Raw genomic sequence first — 25,176 nt, 5'->3', positions numbered from 1 at the left:
CCTGATAATTAGCTGCGCAATTGATCATGCAACCGCGGCCCGACAGAAAAGAAAACAAACGTGTTCTGCAATCAGGAGGAAATGCTTGCTAATTCGATGCGATTAAACATAGTCATACAATTAAGTGGTGGTATGAGCGTTCATTGCATACGTTTGCACGTTTGCGCGACAGAAACTGAAACTACACAATAACGTTGTTGGCAAAGCTCCGTTTCAACCTGTTGGAAGGCTGTTTCATTAATTACCGACATTTAACAACGTGGATTCTTGCCACTTCCATAGAAACAGAACAGAGACTGTAGGCTACAATAGGCTACATTGTTTAGTATTGAGTATTGTTTAGGCAAATTTGAATATAACATGGTCAAAAGATTAGTGTTTCATTTAAAGATCTCCAGATAAGTTATTTACGCCTATTATAATTTATTTATGCTGGGCCGTTTACCATAAACAAAAGTTGGTATTATGTTTCCTGGATCTTTACATTCAGGCATTCAAATGAAATTTCATTATAAGGCATAGGCTATACGTTTTTTTCTCCATTTGCCTACCAGTGTAGGCTATGATTGCATAAGGGAAACATCCCAAAACAATAGCACCCATATAATTGCTGTTGTTTTCAGGAGTATTTCTCATGCAATCATGCAAAAGCAATTAACTATTGTAAATATATCTTACATTAGTAAAGCAGGCCTCTGATGTGCATATCACAAACTAGCACTTTAAGCACTTTTAGCACAGTATTGACTGCTAAGTGAAAGTGCATACAATATAGTATATCAATAATAATAATTGTGACAATGATAATCATAATGATGATTTGATGTGGGGTGGAGGATGTGTAGGTGGGCCCTATGACCCCAAAGTCTGCCATAACCGGGCCTCAAGTTTGAGGCTATTAGTGTTTCTTCTCAACTTCTCAACCCCCCCCCCCTCCCCCCCCCGGTATTTTTGTTCCGTATTTTATTTTCTCAGAGTTGGCAACCCTATATGGCAACAACGACCAAGCCTGTGAGAAACCAAAGGGCCATAAGTAATTGTTCATTCAACTTTCGACCTATAACCCATATTGAGCTTGCAGAAACTAAAATCCAATCTTCGATTTTTTAATGACAATCAGGTGAAACAGACCAATTTAGCTGTCTAGCCCCATAGACCCCCATTGTTTGATCACTTGCTCGTGATCGCCCCTTGTGGAACTGCAACAGGAACTGCAGGTACAATGCAGGTACAATGGAGTTAATAGCGAGTGGACCGGCTCTCCATAAATGGGCTCTGGCTTCGCCGATTAGCAAGGCACTTCCTCGTCGCCATTTTCCAGAAATACATCATGTCCTGTGCCGTTTTCCTCATGCTGATTGGTGGCTGTTCCACTCTCAGCTCATGCACGAGCTTAGTGTGGGCATGAGCTCTCCATCTGTACCTTACGTCAATCAGTAACCTGGCACTTAATTGGCTAAGTAAAACGGCACCGGAAACAAGCCCCTTGAAACGCCATGTTGAAGCCTGAAAAAATCGTTAAATTTGGCAATTTTCACTAGCCTAGCATTCCCATTGAAATGAATGGGGGCGGGACTTGTTCACGTTCTCCAGTTCTTATAATACCTCCATGGCTGTGCCTATGGCAGTGCCCTCTCACAGTTGATTGCTCAGGAGTGGAACTACTGTTGTCTTCACATTTTTCTTATAAAAAGGAGATATCAGTTATCAACAATGACGAGCCAGCTGGCGCTCTCTCCCTTTCATGTGAGCTCAAACGTGTTTCCAATTAGCCTACGTTATGAGTAGCGTTATGAGTAACATAATTAGATTTGCTGCAATAGAGATTTCAAAGAGATCATCTCTAACATGCTGTTTTGATATTAACATTGTAAATGTAAACGTTCTCTAAGAAGAGTGTAAAGCAGTAGACCCAATGTCAACCACAACGTCGTTGCTGAAAAAAAAAACTGATTGATGATGATGATTTGGGCCGCGGCCCTATGGTTAAGAATCACTGCCTTAGTGTATATCCAGGGGATGAAATGAAAGTTGTGGCCTAACAGATTAACAAAATCATTTAGAATTTAGAAAATAATCATTTTCCCGCCAACACTGAAATCTGTATGCCATTGGCACTTGGCAGGTGCAACACCTCCTATGTCAGTTATAGTGACACTTTCAAAAATAAGGCCTAATCAAGACGTGCATCACAATACTTATTATAATCACATATAGTGATTGTCAAAGTGTTTTTTTTCTTTTCTTTCTTCTCCTTTTTCCTTCATCTACCTCCTGAATTTTTCGTCAACGATTCCTGTGACACCGTAACACCGGGGCACATGAAACTTGGTGGGCATGTAGCCCCAGTAGACTTCTACACACATTTTTTATGAGTTCAATGCCCTTTTCCGTGACATATAAGAATTCTTTTCTAAATTTCCAGCTATGAAATTAATTTCTATGAGACATTGCTACAGACACACACGTTTACATTGCTGGCAAACTGAAATTCAGATCGCTGTGCAGGCAGACATGTACGCTGATGGCGCTGTAGACGTGATAGAGCATCAGAATGTCCCGTATGAAACTATGACTGTGGAGGGAAACAGTTCTTTTTACATACAGTACAATATTTTTTGCAAGGTTTTGCTGACAATATTGAGATGTAATTCAAATAGTAATTTTTAAAAATGTAAAAAGTACCTGTAATTGAATTATACTCAAAAGCAAGTGTACACATGCACACATTCATTTACATACATAAAAGTTGCTGTAGGGGATGGAGTAGACGATAGAAGCGTGATTGTATATAATTGTGACTGTATATAATGTGCAGGACTGAGCGGCGATGATATTGTGTACCGCCTTACGGTACATCTAGTTGTAAGCCCAGGATACACTTCGAACAAACTTCAAAGCATAAGCTATGATGCTCACATCTAGCCCAACATTATCATTGGTTGGTGTGTTCTGGGCTTTAAACAGCATGATAAAAAATGTATGTGAAATGCCACTTTATTGTTGTGTCCCTTTTAAACAAAGACATACTGTATGTGCTCCAGGTGCTTGAGGAGAAGATCATCACCTTTGTGAAGAATGAGTTGAAGAGATTTAAATGCATTCTGAGTCCAGATTACAAAGAAAACTTTGAGAGGAAAGAGGAGGATGAGAGTGATGCCAGAGAAGGAGCTCTTAAGATGGCGCTGCACTTCCTTTGGAAGATGGAGAGGAAAGATCTTGCTGACATGCTACAAGCTCGTAAGAATTCTTCTCTTATGTTAGATAGCTGAATTAGGAATAAACTTAACATATTTGTCAAATAACATACGTTTATCATACGTTTGGCAACACTGTATTTTATGTTTGTTTTTTCGTGTTTTTCTGAAATAGATGAACTGGATGTAGTTTGTCAGGCTGAGCTGAAAAGAAATCACAAAAGGAAATACCAGAGTGTATTTGAAGGAATTCCCAAGCAAGGATTCTCTGCTTTGCTAGAACAAATCTACACAGAGATCTACGTCACAGAGGGAGAAAGTGGACAAGTAAATGAGGAGCATGAAGTCAGGCAGATTGAGTGCAGATCCAAGAGACCAACTGGACAAAAGACATCAATCAAATGCAATGACATTTTCACACCCTTACCTGGCCAAGGCAAACCAATCAGAAGAGTTATCACAACGGGTGTAGCTGGCATTGGAAAATCTATCTCTGTTCAGAAGTACATCCTGGACTGGGCTGAGGGAGATGAAAACCAGGACATCCACTTCCTTTTTCCACTGCCTTTTCGGGAGCTGAACCTCATAAGAGAACAATGCTCATTGATAGGTCTTCTCCACAAATTCTTTTCAGATATTAAAGAGCTCACGTTTGACAGCCAAAGAAAGTATAAGATGCTCTTTGTTTTTGATGGTCTGGATGAATGTCGACTCCAGCTAAACTTTCAGGAAAATGAATATTTGACTGATGCAACACAGGTCACTTCATTGGATGTTGTCCTGACAAATCTCATCAAGGGTAATCTGTTCCCTTCTGCTCTGCTTTGGATCACCTCTCGACCAGCAGCATTCCATCGAATCCCTCCTGGGTGTGTTGACCGTGTCACAGAAGCTCAAGGGTTCAGTGACCTACAGAAGGAGAAGTACTTCAGGAAGAGGATCAGTGATGAGGATCTTGCTGACAGCATAATTTCTCACATTAAATCTTCAAGGACCCTCCACATCATGTGTCATATACCAGTCTTTTGCTGGATTGCTGCAACTGTTTTTGTGGAGATTCTGGGCTCTTCTAAAGATAATCCAATTCCAAAGACATTGACAGAGATGTACACCTATTTTCTCATTTTTCAAACCATGCAGAGGAGTCTGAAGTTTGAAAATATGCATGATGTTGATCCACAGTGGAACCAGGGCATCATCCTTGATCTTGGAAAGCTGGCTTATGAGCAGTTAGAGAAAGGCAATCTGATCTTTTATGAAGAAGACCTCAAAGAGAGTGGCATTGACATCAGAGAGGCAGCAGTATGCTCTGGCATCTGCACCCAGATCTTTCGAGAAGAATCAGTGATTCATCAGGCAAAGGTGTTCTGCTTTGTGCATTTAAGTATCCAAGAGTATCTTGCAGCTTTGTATGCATTCTTGATGGTGGCAACTGAAAGGAAAGACATAGTCTCCCAACATCAAGCTCGGTGTCCTTCAGTGGAGGAATCCATGGTCCTTTTACACAAGAATGCTTTGGACAAAGCCTTGCAGTATGAGGATGGATGCTTTGACCTATTTCTGCGTTTCCTTCTTGGCCTCTCTCTGGAGTCTAACCAGATTCTATTGCGTGGCCTACTACCAAAAAGACAAAATCAGATGGAAGATAATAAGGAAACCATCAGTTACATTAAGGAAAAGATCAGGGAGATGCCTGCATCAGAAAGGGTGATCAACCTCTTCCACTGTCTGAATGAAATCAATGATCATTCCTTAGTGGAGGAGGTTCAGAGCTTCCTGAGTGCAGGGACACTTTCTGAAGCAACCCTCTCACCTGCCCAGTGGTCAGCTCTGGTGTTTGTGTTGATGACATCCCAACAGAAGCTGGATGTGTTTGATTTGAGGAAATACATCAGATCTGATGAAGCTCTGCTAAGGCTGCGGCCAGTAGTGGAGGAATCCCAAACCGCTCTGTAAGTATGATGGCAATGTGATTTCTCAGGAAGGGAAGGGATATTGGCTATATTATGAAAATAATAATTTTGTCCTATCTTTACATTTCATGTAGCCTGGCAAGCCAAACTACACAGAAATGTATAGTCTGGGGTCGGACCATTCACAGAGTTGAAGCCTGTGGGTGGGATGAACAGTTGTCTTTCAAACTGCCTCTGCACGTAATAGGCCAGCATTTGTGACCAATCGTAGCCGGTCGGCAAAACGGCAAATACATCCTTCTTTAAAACGAATGACTTAAAGGGATAGTTCGGATTTTAAGACACGAAGTTGTATGGGTTCCCTGTCAGCAACGTAGTGCATCAGCACTGACTTACCCCCGACAGCGTCCTGTGAGCCGAGATCCAGCCGGTTTTTGATCGTTTTTGATGCCGGACTATTTTCTTCAGCAAGTTTCTGGGGTCACGAAAGTAAAGTGTTTTTCTTCTCAAAACCATATGCGTTCAACAGAGTGATATATTTGCACCACAAAAACGTTGTCCAGCTGTCAGTAGCGCGCAGTGATAGGAATCGCGAAAAATAAGTAAGTGATAACGAGGTTTGAATTTTTCCTGGACAACGTTTTTGTGGTGCAAATATATCACTCGGTTGAACGCATATGGTTTTGAGAAGAAAAACACTTTACTTTCGTGACCCCAGAAACTTGCCGGACTACTTTCTTCAGCATCAAAAACGATCTAAAACCGGCTGGATCTCGGCTCACAGGACGCTGTCGGGGGTAAGTCAGTGCTGATGCACTACGTTGCTGACAGGGAACCCATACAACTTCGTGTCTTAAAATCCGAACTATCCCTTTAAGTGCTTCTTTCTGCTCAAACTTCAGAGAAAAGCCCAAGTCTAACTCTTCCAAAGCCGATTCAAACGAGCGCGCTTCGTTAGCCTCATCCATCTTTTGTTTTTGGCGACATTTTTTTGGACTGTCACACTCAAAGTGTGAACTTATCAAGAAAGAGGCAAATAAATGTTACACAGCTCTGCAACAGGTATAGGACAATGATAGACTTAGCAGCCTTAACATTAACTTGGAAAATCAAGGAGAAACAGCAAATCAACAGTGAACAAAAACTAGCAGGTAGAACGTTTAAAATCTAATTGTCGGAGTCGGCGCTGTTGTGTTTGAAAGACAAGTTAGAGGCGCCAAGACCCGCCTTACGTTGTTTCTGATTTGTTTATATTGCGTGATGCCTTCTATGGTTGGTGAGATTTAGGCACAAATGACTGATGGATTGGTTATTGCTGTCAGTCAATCAGAGCTCGAACTACGGCAAGGCAATGACCAAAGTTTATCATCATGGAAAAAAATATACAGTGCACTGAATGGGGAAATATTTTGCGTGAGAAATTACTTGGCAGCCCTGGTTGTGCGATACGGTCTCAAACCCAACTTGTCGAACGAGGACGCATGGTCCAGCCCCCTGGCGTCTTATCGGAAGCCGAAGGTGAGCTAAGGCGGGCTCAAGGACTCCGTACACAGATAGAGCGTTCTGATTGGCTCGGCTGAACTCGACCCTGGCGCAGGCTTGTCCTCAATGGTGCGACCCTAGACCATCCCGCCAGGCAAAAATATTTTTGGCCGCTAGGGTGCGTCTAGATTTCTAGGCTACATTTCATGTACTGTAGAAGCACAACTATAACATACAGCCGACATTAAGGTTTTCATAGATTACTATGACTGATAACTGGTTTTCCCCTTAAGGTTGAATAGCTGTAGGCTCACTGAAAGGAGCTGTACAACACTGGCAGGTATTCTCAGCAAATCATCTTCAAAGCTAAAATATGTGGATCTAAGGGACAACAGTATTGGAGATACAGGGGTCCAAGAACTCTGCAATGGACTGGAGAACCCAAACTGTGCACTGGAGACACTCAGGTAAGACACGTCAGTAGTAATCAGTTCAGTAATAATCAGGTATGTGTGTTCTTTTGTCATAAATAATGCTTATTCGTATCTCAGAAATGCTATATTTAAAGGCTCAGTCAGCATTCCTGCAGGGAATTACATTGTTTGTGTTTATGTCAGGGCTGTAAAAATAAAAATGTTAAAAAGGTAACACTGATTAATCACATTTGGTAGTGACCTTTGACCCAGTGCACTTCTGATAACAGTGAGGCAGACGAGAAAGCGCTGCTTGGTCCAGCGAATGGAACATTTAGTCCATGTTAAAAAAAAACACAGATGGAACTGTTGACAGTTCTCTGAAATTTCTGCAGTAAGGAATTTCCATAGGCTACCATAGAAGTTCATCAAGTCTGAAGTATCACCTAAATGCAAAGCAACCCGAAGATACTGTACGAGCTAGTTGTTTGCAACTAGCAGCGTTTTTCAATAGCGCTACAATTGGGGTTTCAGTGTAACCCTACTGTACCTCACACTTGCATTTGTTCGTAAGACAAGGATTCCCCCCCATGACAAGAAACATTTCAACGTTGAAAAAGCTGTTGCGTCAACGTTAGCCCACGGCTGGTTGTTTGCAGCAATTTTTAAAAAGCAAGAATTCAGGTTTCATTAAGTGTTATGCCTGCCTTACACCTATTTGTTTCTAAGACATTCCTCTCACGACCTATGACAAGAGGATTTACGATTAAATACAATAACGTCAGTCCACGACTGTTACTGCTGCAGCAAAAGGGTAAATGCAACAATTTGGGTTTTATTAATTGGCTACCTAACGCAATACACTCACGATAGGAGGGAGAGGGAGACGCACACACACACACGTGCACAGGCCGGTGTTCCAGTTCAACTGGTGTGCATGTTAACACTAGAAGCGCCGGGCCGTTCTGACCCACTTATACCTAGAAGCGCCGCGCCCCGGTCATTTGACCGCTTTGACGACCTACTAGAAGCGCCGTGCTGGTGTGAACTACTTAAAGCGCGGTGAGGCGGTCAAATGACCGCTGAGTCCTTAGACTGGGACGCTGTCACTTACACATAATGATAGCTAGATGGTGCTTCGTGCACGAATCAAATCGCTTGGTCATAGATTCAGTTTGCACTAAGCCATGTCTCATTCGTGTCAAACCGTGTTGATAGTCTGTGGTTGTTTCATTATGACATACAGCACGTTTGAGGTAGGCTATCTGTTCATTTACTTGTGTTGTTTGAGGTAAAAACTCTGGAAGAGTTCTTGAACAAACCTTAAGCAAACTTGACTTTCAACTTTTTCGTAGTATTTTTTTTATAAATAGCCTATTTCGTTTTTAATAAATATGAATATTAGTTTTTAATATTTTGGAGATTGTTATAAAGATGATTAAATCAATTTCACCCACGGTAGATTGAGTGCAGTTAATCTACGAATAGGCTATAACATTCAGTTATCGGCTGAAAATAATCAAGTCGTTGCACCTAGTCATAAATGTAGGCTACTGTCAGAAGGATCCAAAAAAGTGCTGAAACGTTGACCATTGTGATTCAAAATTGACTTGCCTATTGCTGTGACAGATAACAGTTTTGTTTTGGAGTCGTGGGAGAGAAGTAGGCTAGCGGGCTTCTGCAATGTTTTCCGAGGGAAAGATTGCTTTGGAATAAGGTTAATAATTCCTCCCAATAATATCAAGCTTTACACATGCGGTTTAATAAAAACAACTATCTAATCGTAAATTGTTTTTGAACGACAGTTGTAACTGGCAGCTTTAGACCTTTAGACACTCCTTTTAGCGGAGTCTAACAACAAAGTCTACCTCCCTGCCCCCACTGAAGTTTCGCTTGCCGTGAATGTTTTGGCCAAAACTTCGAATTTCAGCTGAAAATATTTTTTACACACGTAGGCTGTGTAAAAATCTTGTAGGGATCTTGTAGGTTCTAGCTACCTCGGAGGGGGGGGGGGGGGGATAGAGAGAGCAGCGATGCTGAGCAGGCATAGGCGCGAGAATTAAAAATGATGAGTGAAAGATAGCCTATTATCCGTTTGGGAATGTGTAGGCTATGTTTCGATGTCTGCTGAAAAAAAGCTATAGGCCTGTTGTTTCTACAATGTACGCTACTTCTATGTGAATTTGTGATTCGGAATTGAGACACACATTTTAAAACCTTGAGGAGGCAGAGCTGTAGCCCACTGGTTAGAGCTTTAGCCCCTACGCCCTAGAGTTGCTGGTTCGTTCCCCGACCTGTGTATGGCAGAAGTCCTTTTGAGCAAGGCATCAATAAAGTATATTCTATTCTATTATTTTCTATTCACACAACTACACGCACGCGGGGGAATTCAAACATTCTGAAACGCGCATATGCAATGAAACATGATTGCGCATTCTTCCACGAGTTGCATGTAAACAACAAACCAGCCTACAGCCTATGCAGGGGGCAGAGAGAGGGGTGGGGGTGGGGAGGCAGTTGTCCATGCCGTAGTTATGTCTGTAGCCTAAGATCATGTCCACACATAGCAAAACGATCCCCCCCCTCCGTGAACTGGTTAGACGTGTATGGGGGAGGGGGAATGATCGGTTTCCAATAGGCTATGCCAAAACAGCCAAAACCCAAATGCTGCTGCAGCCGCCAAAGTTTTCATGGCTGATAATGGCTTTAGTTGCCACTTCATGTCTACAGAACATGCAACTGAGTCCTGTGTAGCCTATCGTAGCAACGAACACAATACTGATGTGGTGTATCCTGACCAGTGGGAATCGTTTATAGGCTATCGTTTATTTTTCGTGTGTGTCTCTATGATATAATTATTTTTAGATGCAAAAAGTCTGGCTTAGCCAAAGTTTGTCAGATGGCGGCTCAATTTGGATTAGAAAATGATTGGCTGGCGAAATTATTTTTTGTTAATGGTAAACAGTATTGTGATTCATCCGTTTATTTCAGATAGTTTGTTATTAAAAACCATTAACAAAAAATAATTGTTCGTCGACGTTGAAAAACGGTCATTGAATTCAGTCAATATGAGCTTCTATATTTCGCTCCTGCCGAGTTGTGAACCCGGGCCTCCGGCGATGCAGTCAGGGGTGTTAACGCAGCGCCACTTGACATTAATACATGTTAAGATAGGTGTTTGACCTGACGTAACTCAGTCAGTCCAGCAAATATGTAAGAAAATGCTTTTACATTAGTCTGAGCTTTAAAAGATAGCCTACAAATAGAAGATAAGATATACAACTATGAATGTACGTAGGCATACGCGCCCTACGTACATAAATAGGCTAGGCTACGACGAAAATATTTTTTACACATGTAGGCCTGCCTAATAGAACAACGTCGCAACGTTTTCAAAACAAACTCGCATTTTACCACTGTAAATCGCCTCCATAGACTATGCCATGTAAATGAAAAATAGTTATTAAAATAAATCACATATATAATACATATTGCACATATATAAACTATATGTTTTATGGTAAAATATTATTCTCATGCCCGACTGACAGGAAACCCTTGCGACATCTGCTGTGAGAAAAGAGAACAGCTGTAGTGTTTTAAAAAGGATCTATTTGGATCTATTTCTTATGGTGTAATCACTCCCCATGTGCATTGTTTTCCCTATTGGTGGTTCGGCATGCGCAGTGATATTCATGTTCTACATTGAAAGTTAACTGAGTGAACACGAGTGAACTTCAGCTCTGTGTGAGAGTAATTTATTTATTATTATGTAGTCGTAAAGACACGACAAATTGGCGACGAGTATTCCACGAACCTACTGTGCAAATGGGGCCGACCGTATGGAATGACAATTCAACCGGAGGGAAGGAGAGAAAGCAAGATAGCTGCACAAACGATGTAGAGGAAATGTAGAGGCCGAATGTGGATGCGTGAGTAACGTGCATAGTACACAGTAAGCTACGCAACTAAACAAGCTAAAAAGGTTAATCTCAAGACTGACCATGACTTTAGTTGGAAAAGTAGACGATTTTGATAGCGCAAATGAAGACTGGGATGCTTACATAGAGAGAGTGGAACTGTACTGTGATGCTAATGACGTGGAGGATGCGAAGAAAGTCTCCGTTCTCCTCAGTCTAATGGGAGCTAAAACGTACAATCTCCTACGCAACCTAGTTAGCCCTGATAAACCGTCGAGCAAGACATTCAACGAAATTAATCAGATTTTGAGAAACCATTTGAACCCTAAACCTCTAGTGATAGCTGAACGATTCAGATTCCATAAAAGAAATCAGGCAAAGGATGAAAGTGTTTCTGATTATATGGCTGAATTACGGAAACTTTCTCAATATTGTGACTTCAAGGAGGGACTTTCTGATGCATTAAGGGACAGGCTAGTATGTGGCATGCATTGCTCAAGCACACAGAAGAGGCTACTGTCAGAAAAGGACTTGACGTTAGGTAAAGCACTGACTATATCTATCTCAATGGAAACTGCAGCTAAGGATGCTTCAGAACTACAAAAGAAAGGTATAGAAACTGAAATGCATAAGATGTCATTCAACAATGTGAAAAAGCAAAAATGCTACAGATGTGGAAAAACCTCCCATGATGCAAATGACTGTTGGTTCAAAGACAAGACCTGCAGAAAATGTAATAAACAAGGTCATATGTGACGTTCCACGGCAAAACCAGTCGCAACAGGCGTTTCTGAGAAAAATGGCCATTTATGTCACTTGTGCTAAAATCGTGGATTTTTTTTTGTAAGTGTTTTGAAACAGTGGGAGGTCTACACTGTACGGCCGTGAATACATTTCGCCGAAAAACTGACCTTTTGTAGTCTAAAAACGTGAGTTTGTTGAGGTGAGAAAGTTAGAGGAAGCAGGAAGTTAGAGGCGTCTCGTTTTTGCCCCTCTATTCCAATATTTACGGTAAACGCACTCATTGACAACCACCAAGCCATCCGTGTGCTATGTTGTTGATACAAGTACCGTAAAACTTGTAATAGCGGCGACCTTACAAAGCGTTCGTGAGTGTTGAGCCGACGGTTAACTTCAGAGGCAGATTTCTCCGTTTTTCTATTGGCATGACAGGATGAACTCAACTCCTTTGAATGTTTATATTTAAGTAATATGACGTTCAATTCATTAGATATAGGTATCGTTTTGAAGGTTGATTATGCCCCTTCCTGAAAACGTAATAACTTTGATTTTGAAAATTCGGACATTGTGACTGATTTCGCCGTGGAAGGTCACACATGGAAAGAGCGTGCAAAACTGATAAAAAGCACAGCCAAAAAGACAAATTTGACAAAAACAAAAGTTTCAAGCATAAAGCAAAACATGTACACAAAGTGACAGAATGTGAAAACTCAGACAGCACTGAAACTGATGGAGATGACCTGTCATGTCTAGAATTGCATAGCATAACTGAATCAGATAGGAAAATAATATGGATAACAACGGAAGTGTCTGGAGTAAAGCTGAAAATGGAGCTGGACACAGGCTCTGCTCTGTCTGTAATATCTGAAGCGGACTATAAAAGACTGTTTTCCAAGCTACCATTAGAAAAGACCTCAGTGATGTTAAAGACATACACTGGTGAAAAGGTGTCTCCTAAAGGCAAACTGCAAGTGGATGTGACTTATGGTGACAAAACACACCAGTTGGAGATCTATGTACTGAAAAGTGGAGGACCAGCTCTTTTTGGGCGTGAGTGGTTAAGAAAAATCCAGCTTGATTGGCATACAATAAAAGCTCTCAACATATCACCAGGCCTGAAGAGTTCCACATGTAGCTCTGATCTAAGGATTTCACAGCTCCTAAAAGATCATGCAAATGTGTTCGAAAAAGGCATTGGCAAACTGAAACACATAAAGGCAAAAATTGAATTGGACGACAATGCAACACCAAGGTTTCACAAGGCGCGTCCAGTGCCGTACGCACTGCGTCCGAAAATAGATGCTGAACTTCAGAATCTGGAGACTTCTGGCATTCTTTCTAAAGTTGATTGGAGTGACTGGGCTACGCCAATTATACCGCTCCGAGCCCAGCTGAGCGTCCGAGACCCTGGTGGACAGAGCGGTGACCTCAGGTCGAATGTCGGAGTCTGCGTCTGGCTCCACCAGGTTGAAGACGTGGGGCTCCCATGGTTCCTCCGTGTTGCGAGTCAGGAAACTGGGGCCGGAGAGCCAACTGCTTTGCTGTAGCTGTGCTGCAGGCATGTACCTTGTCGCATGGTCCGCGGGATTCTGGTCCGTGGGAACATAGGACCACTGGTCTGGGTGAGTGGATCGTCTTATGCGGTTCACCCTGTTGGACACATACACATAAAACCTTCTCGATGCATTATGGACGTACCCAAGTACAATTTTACTGTCTGTGAAGAACCTGACATCGTCAACATGGATGTTCATCTCGTCTCGGATCAGCTCGTACATTTGAACAGCGAGCACAGCTGCACAAAGTTCGAGGCGGGGGATGGTGTGTGCAGGCCGGGGAGCCAGCTTGGACTTCCCCATGATGAATCCCATGTGTACTTTACCGTCAGCGTTGAGTACTCTCATGTACGCCACAGCCCCTATCGCCACTGTCGACGCATCAGAGAAAATGCAAAGTTCTCTCCTCTGTGTTGTAGACAGTGGGACGGGTGTATAGCACCTCTTTATATGCAGGTTTTCCAGAGCTTCGAGTGAGTCTCTCCATGTGTTCCACTCTGTCTCTTTCCCAGGGTCAAGAGGAGTGTCCCACCCCTGCTCTGCTGAGAGCTCCCGTACTAATGCTTTTCCCTGCATAATTATAGGAGCAACGAACCCCAGAGGATCGTATAGACTGTTCACAGTGGATAGGATACCTCTTTGTGTGTATGGCTTCTCCTCCCGGGACACCAGGAACATGAAGCTGTCCGTTTCCAGATTCCAGGAGAGGCCCAGGCTTCGCTGGAGGGGGAGAGGATCTACACCAAGCTCCAGCTGTTTGAGGTCTTTGGCACGGTCTTCCTCAGATAGAGCTGCCATTACCTGTTCGCTGTTTGAAGCTACTTTATGTAGCCTCAGGTTGGACTCTGCCAGCATCTGTGTGGTTCTCTTGAGGAGGTCTATTGCCAGCTCAGGTGAGGCAACAGATGTCAGCCCATCATCCACGTAGAACTGACGCTCCACAAACTGTCTTGCATCAGAGCCGTATGCTGCTTCACCTTTCTCGGCAGCACGTCTCATGCAGTATATGGCGATGGCGGGTGATGGGGTGTTTCCAAACACGTGGACCTTCATCCTATACTCCACCACATTCTTGTCAAACCAGAGGTAGCGGAGGTAGTCTCTATGATCACTTTTGACCACAAAGCAGTAAAACATTTGCTGCACGTCTGCCGTCACAGCTACTGGCTCTTTGCGGAACCTCAGAAGTACTCCCAGCAGCGTGTTGTTCAAGTCTGGGCCGCTGAGGAGTACATCATTCAGGGATAAGCCTTCACATTCAGCACTTGAGTCAAATACTACTCTTATTTGATCCGGCTTTTTCGGGTGGTAAACACCAAATGAGGGAAGGTACCAGTGTTCTTTACCTGCCTCCAGCGGTGGTGCTTGCTCAGCTTGGTCGTTATCCATCATTTTTTGCATAAACTCTATGTAATGGCTTTTCATCTCTGGCTTTCTCTCCAGAATCTTTATGAGCGAGCTGAAGCGTTTGACTGCTTGATTCCTGTTGCTTGGAAGTAGTCGTCGTGGCGACCGGAACGGCAGGGGTGCTACCCAGCTGTGGTCGTCGTCCTGAAAGACCTCTCTGTCCATGATGGTCAGGAATGTTTTGTCGTACACTGACAGGGCTGTCTTGTTGTCATCTCTGGAGCTCTCAAAAACAGAGAGACTGAGGCTGTCTGTGTTCGTTGCCCAGCCTGTGTGTTCTTCACGGGTGGGTGACAGGGGGTTGTGTCGCTGTAACATGCTGCTGTGGCCCTCTTTCACCTGTATGTTGTTTGGACAAGGATGGAGAAAGGATGTTCGGCCGTTTTGCAGCACATTAGCCTTGTACACGTTGACTTGTTGAGCTGGTTTGTGGGCTGCTTCCAGACAGACGACACCCACGATGACCCAGCCTAGGTCCAGCCGCTGTGCATATGGAGCATTGTGTGGCCCGTTGATTTGTTGACGCACCTTATGAACTCTGAGGATGTCTCTTCACAGGAGCATGAGGATGGGAGTGTCCGGGTCCACAGCTGGAATCTTGTTCGCCACTGGCTGTAGGTGAGGGTGGTGCTTTGCGACATCAGGAGACGGGATTTCAGAACGATCATCCGGCACCATGTCACACTCGATTAGCGTGGGGAGAGGGAGTTGTAGTTTCCCATCCATAGACTCGAGCATGAAGTTATTGACTCGCCTGCCGGAGGTCTCTGTTGTCCCCGCACAGGGGCCTATTGCACAAAACTAGGATAAGGGATTAACCCGGGATATCTTGGTTATCCTGGCTCAATTTATCCGTGATCCAGTTGCACAAAAGCGGGATAGGGGGCAGCAGGATATGTTATGGTATAAGTTACCATGGCGATTTATTCTGTGGAGCTAGCCTGCTCCTGACCAGGCTCACAGCCAAGATAAGTTGATTCTAATGGTAATTACATTATCTGATTGGTTCAGCTAGCTGTCATTCAAATGAGACCTCCACGTGATTTTTTTTAAAGAGCTGTAGATTCCATTTATATATTATTTGCAACATGCATTTACTCGCAAAACACAGCAGAATGTCTGCCTAATACCATATGGATGTCATTTAAATTATGGTGGCCTTATAATTAATAACATAGCCTACTCGTTGTTTGCTTCTTTTTTGACAGATGTTTGATGAATAGGCTGCTGTAGTAGTTGATTGGAAGTGGAGGGGACATTTTTCGAAGGTGTTTTGAACTAATTCGGCTTTTAAGACAAATTAAGATAGGCCTACTTTGTGCATCTTTGCGGTGGCAAAGCGCTTCCTAATGACGTTGCGTGCCGAGACAAGGAAGCTCTCACACACGTGGGTGCATACGTAAATTTGCATTCAGTTGATCTGCCACACCTACTCCCGCTATGTAACAGAAATAATCATGATCCCCCATCCAAAAAAGTAAAACTTTACCTCGTTGTTAGTCTATATCAAAAGCGGTTGTTTACTTTGTGTGCAAGACGCTATTTTTCGCGTCTTTTTTATTCCAACCGCGAGTTATTGGGGGAGAAACGAGAACGCGCACATACACCGGATAACTTACACCTGGCTTGATGAATCCGTGTCTGCTCATCCTGGATTGGTCTTTGTGCAACCAATTCAGCCGGTATGCTCTTGTTTAGGATTCAGTGATCGCGGCTCAGTAACTTATCCCGGATGTCTTAATTCTGCTTTTGTGCAACGGGCCCCAGGTCTTCAATGTGTAGGGGGCTGGACTGGCTTGGATGCCAAACAGGTTGAAGAACTCGGTCTTCGCGAGTGACTTGTTACTCTGCTCATCCAGCACTGCATACATCTTGACGGCTTTGTCTCTTCTCCCAGCAGGATAAACATTAATAAGACAGATCTTGGCACATGAGCGTGGGCTGTCTGCATTGCCGCATATCTCCATGCACTTGGATGTGACTGTGGGTGTGTCTTCATGTGGCTCCCCGCTTTCCTCCTTCTCCGTGTGAGCTCTCTCGCTGGATGTAGGAGGGCCTGGGTGTAGAGCCGTGATATGTCGATCACTGTTGCACTCGTCACATTTGACTGATGCTTTGCAGTCTTTCTCCATATGCCGAGTTGACCCACAGCACTTAAAGCAGATGCGGTTATCTTTCAGGTAAGCTTTACGTTCTTCAATAGGTTTGGATCTAAAGCTCCTACACTTTTTGAGTGGGTGAGGCTTCCTGTGTATTGGGCACTCACGGTCTGGTTCACTCGTTTTCTTCTCCACAGAGCTGGTGTCGCCATCAGTGTTCTTGGGTGTGACTTCGGTCTTGTGCACACTTACTGGGACTTTGTGGCTGTGCTTCACGGCTTTCTCCGCTTTGTGTGGCACATTGCTGTTTGAAGTGGCGATGGCGAAGCTTGGGTCATTCCTCACTTTGGCCTGTCGCCGGACGAACTGGGAGAAGAGAGAGAATGGAGGGAAAGCTACTCCGTGTTCTTCTTTGAACTTGGACCCCATACTTATCCACCTCTCTTGTAGGTTGTAGGGTAGCTTTTCTGCGATCGGATTCACTCCGCGGGCTGTATCAAGACAGGAAAGGTCCGATAGGTATCCTTCTTCTTTGGCACATTCCAGTTCAAGGAGGATATCACCGAGTTCCCTGAGTTTAGCATTGTCTTTGTTGGTCAGCTTGGGAAACTCCTCTATCTTTTTAAAGAGCGCTTGTTCTACGGCCTCTGGTGTCCCATAGCATTCTTCCACACGTTGCCACACCATGCGGAGGCCTGCAGCAGGATTAAGCACGTGTACTGAACGGATTCTACGTGCTTGTTCTGCTGAGTCTGCACCTAGCCACTTTACCAGGAGGTCCAGTTCTTCCCTGGGTGTCAGATTCAAGTCCTTGGTGGCACTCAAAAAGGATGCTTTCCATGCCCAGAAGTGTTCAGGACGGTCATCGAACTGTAGGAGGCCGGAGCTCACCAGTTCTCGGCGTATGAGATACCTGGCCAGGTCTTGAGCTGGCTGTGGCTCAGTGGAGTGTCCCTTGTTCAGACTGGGAGAAGGGAGAGGTAGCTGTGGGCAAGGCTTGAATGGAGATGGTTCACATAGCTGTTCTTTCTTTATGTTGTTGACTCTCAGCTTTGGGTTCATGTGAGCAGCTGTTCCAGTGTGTTGATGGGGTTGCCTATAGACATCCAGCGGCACATGTGGTGGTGGCGGTGGTCTGTGAGCTTCCAGCGGCACATGTTTTGGTGATGGTGGTCTGTAGGCATCCAGCGGCGCGTGTGTTGGTTGTCTGTAGGCATCCAGTGGCGCGTGTGTTGGTTGTCTGTAGGCATCCAGCGGCGCGTGTGTTGGCTGTCTGTAGGCATCCAGCGGCGCGTGTGTTGGCTGTCTGTAGGCATCCAGCGGCGCGTGTGTTGGCTGTCTGTAGGCATCCAGCTGCATGCGCGTTGGTGACAGTGGTTTGTAGGCATCCGGCTGCACGTGTGTTGGCGGCGGTGGTTCTCTGCCGAACATCTCTGAGTGCTGCTGGATGTAGTTGCCTGTACGTTCATAGGCACTGAAAGGCTTGCTTGGGACGTATGGCTCGTAGCGCTTCTCCCCGCTTTCAATCTCCTCGTTCTCGTATGCTGCAGCTGCTGCCTCTGCGGCAGCGGCCACCCTCTGGCTCATGAGAACGTGGAGACTGGCTTCAAGGTCAGCTTTCCGCCTCATCACGCTTGCTTCTCTTTCAGCGAAAGTCACCTGTGCTTGTGCTGCCATTGACTGGGCACGTGCTCTGGCAGCCGCTGATGATGTTGATGATACACCGGACCTTTTGGATATCTGTGACCGGGAGTCTGGTGTTCTAAAAGGCTCTTGTGTCTCGGTTGCCTCATGGTGGGCTTCGGGAAGTTCTAGGAGTGCCGCGCCCTGCGCCTGTTCAGCGGCATCCACCTCCAATCTATCCACGTGTAGCGACATCCTCGTGGGCTAACTTCTAAAGTTTGAACTTGCTGCGCTGTTGTCTTTTTACTATGCTGCCCTCGTACTGCGTCTTCTCTTGCAGGCAGGACTAGACAGCTAGTTAACAGTTCTCTAAAGCTTCAAATAAATCCAAGGCTTGACTTTGGTTTAGATATCTTTAGTGATTTTTGTAAAACTGTAAAACAATACAGAAGAAAATGTACATGAATTTCACGTTACATATGAAAGGCATATAGGCTAAGCAGCTAACACACCGTTTGCTAGCAAATAGCAATCACTCGTGACCGACGAGAACTAGCAAACTTAAACTGAAGTAAGCGGACAAAACATGTCCAAATTACAAAGTTACAAAAGCAAGACACCCCACAAGTAATACTTATCTAATGTGTTACAGACAAATATTGTCCGGGGCTCAAACGTAAATATTCTCATGTGAGGAAATCGCCAGGAAAACGTGTTCATCAATGCCCTACCATCGCCATTGCCTTCGCCATCCCTATGACTGCCCTAACATCGCCTGCTGGGGTTCCCTGCCCGAATCTTTGGCCCTCGGATCCCAGCGACCCATCACCTTCCGAAATAACTAATGGATTACTAATGGACAATTTATTCCCTACACTGGACTATTTGAACTTTCATTGTCATTGTAACTTTCAAACTACAAATGACTGTACTGTAACTGACCCAAGGCAGATGGGTTGGGCCCTTGAGTCGTGGGTCTGTCTGAGGTTTCTTCCTATATGTATCTCCAATTCTAGGGAGTTTTTCCTTGCCCCTGTCACTCATGGGCTCTCTTTGAATGTCTAACACTCTGTAAAGCGCCTTGAGACATGTGTAATGTATTGGCGCTCTATAAGCGACATTAAATTGAAATCTGATTAAACTCTTTTTAGACTAACATGCAAAGACAGGAAGTAGTCTACTTAACTACTAGACAATTGCCTAGTAACGCCACAAGGTGGCAGCATATACAAAGGAATAAATGCATTCTTAAGGAAGGCAGAACACCAATCATTCCAGTTATCAAGAAAGGGAAAAGTGGAGGTGTTCGCATATGCGGCGATTTCAAAGTGAGCGTTAACCCGGTGCTGCGTACTGTGCAGTATCCCCTGCCACGAATTGAAGACATTTTCTCCTCATTAGCACTAGAAGCGCCGCGCCCCTCTGACCCACTTATACCTAGAAGCGCCGCGCCCCGGTCATTTGACCGCTTTGACGACCTACCAGAAGCGCCGTGCTGTTGTGAACTACTTAAAGCGCGGCGAGGCGGTCAAAAGACCGCTGAGTCCTTAGACTGGGAGGCTGTTACTTACACATAATGACAGCTAGATGGCGCTTCGTGCACGAATCAAATCGTTTGAATACATTTGTCAGACTGTGTTGTCTGTGGTTGTTTCATTATGACATAGGCCTACAGCACGTTTGAGTTATCTGTTCATTTATTTGTGTTGATTTGTGTTGTTTGAGGAAAAAACTCTGGAGGAGTTCTTGAACAAACCTACTTAGAAATCTTGGCTATTTTAAAACGGAGGCATACGCGTTCTGTGATTAGGAGCCTGACCCGACGGGAGGGGAAGGATGAAAAATGTCGACCCAACACCGGTGTTGTTGGATCTCGAGATCCGTAACCCGCAGTTCGGGTTTGGGCAGATAATCTAAGCTCTAAAATGAATGGGTGGCTAGTTCTAATTCACTCCCCAAATACACTTCTATTCATTTAATAGGTATGTTCGCGCCGCCGAAAATGACCGGACCGAACAAAGAGCCTAACCTAGTCTGGTTTCAATTACACAGTAGCCAGGATTTCATGCCGCATTTTACAGGCTACCGCGGCTACTTTCTAAGACAATGTTCATTCATTTAGGGAGAAGCATCTAGGGTCTACCTCGGAGGGAGGGAGATAGAGAGAGCAGAAATGCTGAGCAGGCATAGGCGCGAGAAAAGTAGCCTAGGCTAATTAAAAATGATGAGTGAAAAATATATTCTCCGTTTTGCGAATGTGTAGGCTATGTTTCGATGTCTGCTGAAAAACAGCTATAGGTCTATTGTTTCTACAATTTAAGCTAACTTCTATGTGAATTCGTGATTATGGTTAAGACACAGATTAACGTCATGAAGGGACAAAGCCGTGGCCCACTGGTTAGAGCTTCCGTCCTTACTCCCAAGAGTTGCTGGTTCGATCCCCGACCTGTGTAGACTATGGCAGAAGTACTTTTGAGCAAGGCATCAATAAAGTATATTCTGTTCTTTTCTATTCACACAACTAGGCGTACACGCACGCTGGCGAATTCGAACATTCTAAAACGCGCATATAGGCCTACGATGAAACATGATTGCGCATTCTTCCACGAGTTGCATGTAAACAACAAACAGCCAGCCTACAGCCATGCAGTGGGGGTGGGGAGGCATTTGCCAATGCCACAGTGATGTCTGTAGCCTAAAATCATGTCCACACGTAGCAAAACGACCCCCACCCCCCTCCATGAACTGGTTAGACGTGTATGGGGGAGGGGGAATGATCGGTTTCAAATAGGCTATGTTTGCGATGTGTGTTATGTAGCCTATAGACCCCGAAGCCATTTGCTTTGAGAATAACGGCTGGCTGAAGTTTTCATGGCTGATGATGGCTTTAGTTGCCACTTCATGTCTACAGAACATGCAACTGAGTCCTGTGTAGCCTATCGTAGCAACGAGCACAATACTGATATGGTGTATCCAGTGGGAATCGTTAGGCTCGCGTTTATTTTTCGCGTGTGTCTCTGCTATAATTATTTTTAGATGCAAAAAGTCTAACTGGCTTAGCCAAAGTTTGTCAGATGGCGGCTCAATTTGGCTTAGAAAATTATTGGCTGGCGAAATTATTTTTCGTTAATGGTAAACAAATTTCAGAGAGTTGTTAAAAAACATTAACAAAAAAAAATTATTCGTCGACGTTCAAAATCGGTCAGTGAATTCAGTCAATGAACTACAATATCCCGTTCCTGCCAGGATGTGAACACGGGTCTTCTGCGTCGCAGTCAGGGAAGTTACCGCTGCGCCACTTGCCGCTCTATTAACCACGTGATGTAACTAAGTAATTCCAGCAAACAAGTAATGTCTCAGTTTTGCTCTCAGCAAAATCTGGAGTATAAATGAGGGCCGTGTGTTGCTCTTTACATCCACCAACGACAATGAGAGTGGTTGTGTGGCGATTACGTATTTTGACAGTTCAGTCATTTGTGCGAAGTCGTAGGCTACTCAGAAATGAAAGCCTGTAAAGTTTGATTTCGTAGCCTACTTGTAATTTTTGAATTCGTTTTTTTTCCCATCCGTATTCTGATGGATAAAATACACACAATATATTTTATGCACGACTGGACTCATTTGAGAACTCACAAATATTTATTTTATGCACGACTACAGACAAATACGAACCTGCATCAAATCTATGACACGAATATATTGACAGCTATCTCACTCCATACAAATACAAGATAAGATATACAACTATGAATGTACGTAGGCATACGCGCCCTACGTACATAAATAGGCTACGACGGACGAATTTCAGCTGAAAATATGTTTTACACATGTAGGTCTGCCTAATAGAACGTCGCAACATTTTCAAAACAAACTCGCATTTTACCACTGTAAATCGCCTCCATAGACTATGCCATGTAAATGAAAAATAGTTATTAAAATAAATCACATATAATACATATTGCACATATATAAACTATATGTTTTATGGTAAAATATTATTCTCATGCCCGACTGTCAGGAAACCCTTGCGACATCTGCTGTGAGAAAAGAGAATAGCAGCCTGGACAAACATGGCCGAACGCGAGACAACATAGTGTTGTCACATAATGAGCGCAAAATAGCTCTAAACTAGCTTGTACCGGTGTGCTTTCGATCATGTAAAAATTCTGGGTGACAAAACACGCGTATTTAGGAAAAGTCGTGAACGTAGGGTCCTGGAATTTAATCGAGTGAAAAGATTTATTTTTTTTTGTAATCGCTGCGGTCAAATGACCGCAGCCCGGCAGTTCTAGGTATATCTAGGTCAAACCCACACGGCGCTTCTAGGAATACACGTCAGCGGTCAAATGACCGGCGCTTGGCGCTTCTAGTGTTAGCTGGAGGGGAGAAGTTTTCAAAAATTGATTTGTCACAAGCCTATCTCCAAATGGAGGTGGAGGAATCAAGTAGGAAGTTGTTAACTATCAACACGCATAAAGGACTGTACCAGTATAATCGGCTTGTGTTTGGCGTCGCATCAGCACCAGCAATTTGGCAAAGAGCAATGGATCAAGTGCTTCAAGATATACCGAGAACACAGTGTTATCTTGATGATATTATTGTGACAGGAAAGAATGACAAAGAACATCTTGAAAACCTCAGCAAGGTGCTCACAAGGCTTAGTGAGTATGGCCTGCGAGCAAAGAGAGAGAAATGTGAGTTTTTCAAGAGTGAAATATCATATTGTGGCCACATCATTGACAAACTTGGCTTACACAAATCTCAAGAGAAAGTCGAAGCAGTACTGAAAGCCCCTAGACCAGAAAACGTGTCACAGCTTAGATCGTATCTGGGCCTAGTAAACTATTACCACAAGTTTCTTCCAAATCTGGCTTCAGTGCTGCATCCACTGAACACACTGCTGCAGATAGGAATCAAATGGGAATGGTCAGAAAGATGTGAGAAAGCATTCCAAGAAACAAAAAGGCTGATCACCTCTGATGCACTACTTACCCATTATGATCCATCACGCCCCATCCGCCTTGCATGCGATGCATCCCCGTATGGCATTGGTGCCGTATTGTCACACAGTATGGATGATGGATCTGAGCGTCCAATTGCATTCGCTTCAAGGTCTCTGACGAGCGCTGAACGCAACTATGCACAGATTGACAGAGAGGCCCTCAGCCTTGTGTGGGGCATAAAGAAGTTCCACCACTACCTTTATGGCCAGCGGTTCACATTAGTGACAGACCACCAGCCCCTGGTATCTATCTTCAACCCCAGGAAAGGAATCCCTGTGATGTCAGCCACCCGACTACAACGGTGGGCACTGTTTTTGGGAGCTCACTCCTATGACATTGAGTTCAAGGGGACCAAGCAACACTGTAATGCTGATGGTTTGTCACGCCTCCCGCTACAGACAACTGAGGAAGAAAGGGCAACATCTCGAGATCCAGCAGAAGTGTTCCATACAGCACTGGTGGACCAGCTACCAGTAACGAATGCTGAAATTCAGAGAGAAACTCGGAATGATCCAACGCTGTCAAAAGTGTATGACATCACGGTGCAAGGATGGCCAGCCCACGGAAATGCCATGTTTCATGAGTTTTCTGTGAGACGTGATCAACTCTCCGTTTGCCAGGGAACTCTGATGTGTGGATCACGTGTGGTGGTGCCTTCAAAGCTTCGCACTAGAGTGTTGGAGAACCTACACGAAGGTCACCTGGGTACAGTTAAAATGAAAAGTCTCGCCCGTAGTTACGTATGGTGGCCAGGGATTGATAGACAAATTGAAGATATCACCAAAACCTGTTCAGGATGCCACAACATTCAAAATGCACCCCCGCAGGCACCTTTACACCCATGGGAGTGGCCATCTGCACCCTGGCAGAGAGTGCATATCGACTTCGCTGGGCCATTCATGAACTCCATGTTCCTCATTGCTGTGGACGCCCACTCAAAATGGCCAGAGGTCATACCAATGAAATCTACAACCTCAGAAAAGACTATTGCTGTACTAAGGACCATCTTTTCCAGAAATGGTCTCCCTGAACAAATTGTCAGTGATAATGGCCCGCAGTATACTTCAGATGAGTTCAGAATTTTTATGAAGAAGAATGGCATTAAACACTTCAAGTCAGCGCCACACCATCCAGCAACGAACGGGTTAGCAGAACGGTTCGTCCAAACATTCAAGAAGTCCATTAAAGCAATGGAAAAGGAGAACATCTCTCTTCAGCATAAAGTGGATAACTTCCTTTTTGTGTATCGGAACTCTGTTCATGCAACAACGAATCGAACTCCGGCAATCCTCTTTATGAACAGACACCTGAGATCTCGCATTGACCTCATGAAACCCAACTTACGGAGGGAAGTGCAGAATAAACAGTTGAAAACAATGTCAAGTGAGTGTGCAAGGAGTTTTGATGTTGGACAGCAAGTTTTGGCACGGGATTATCGTGAAAACAAGTGGACACCTGGGCGGATAGTCACGAAGAATGGACCACTGATGTACGAGGTGGACATTGGAGAACATACATGGAGACGTCATGTTGATCAGCTATTGAACGCTCAGCCAAACAACACCACTGAGCAGCCTGCATCCAACAACCCCGATACGGTGTGTTCGTCAAACCCATCTCCCACACCTGATCATGACAATCCTAGTACTGCGACACCTACAAAAGGAAATGTGCCTCCTGAAGAAAGCACTCCACAGATTCCAAGACGTTACCCTGACAGAATCAGGGAGCCACCTAAGAGACTGGAATTATAATGAATTGTCTTAGTTACAAGTGGCTATAACAAAGTTATGGACTGTACTGTTTAGAAAAGAAATTTAAA

The 25,176-nt window shown here is 44.2% G+C and overlaps 1 protein-coding gene across 1 annotated transcript in view; it reads left to right on the top strand.

Moving 5' to 3' along the window:
- The window catches only part of LOC134069460 (protein NLRC5-like), a 108,130-nt gene that overhangs the window by 8,968 nt on the left and 73,986 nt on the right, over positions 1 to 25,176 (top strand). The window contains exons 7-9 of the mRNA XM_062525423.1: positions 3,045 to 3,240; positions 3,373 to 5,149; positions 6,886 to 7,059. Of these exons, the coding sequence (XP_062381407.1) occupies positions 3,045 to 3,240; positions 3,373 to 5,149; positions 6,886 to 7,059 (2,147 nt within the window). The remainder of the gene's footprint in view (positions 1 to 3,044; positions 3,241 to 3,372; positions 5,150 to 6,885; positions 7,060 to 25,176) is intronic.

Source organism: Sardina pilchardus, chromosome 21, assembly GCF_963854185.1.
Source record: "Sardina pilchardus chromosome 21, fSarPil1.1, whole genome shotgun sequence".
Taxonomy (NCBI): domain Eukaryota; kingdom Metazoa; phylum Chordata; class Actinopteri; order Clupeiformes; family Clupeidae; genus Sardina; species Sardina pilchardus.
Note: the sequence above shows the minus strand (reverse complement) of the source record. Positions and strands in the feature narration are given on the sequence as shown.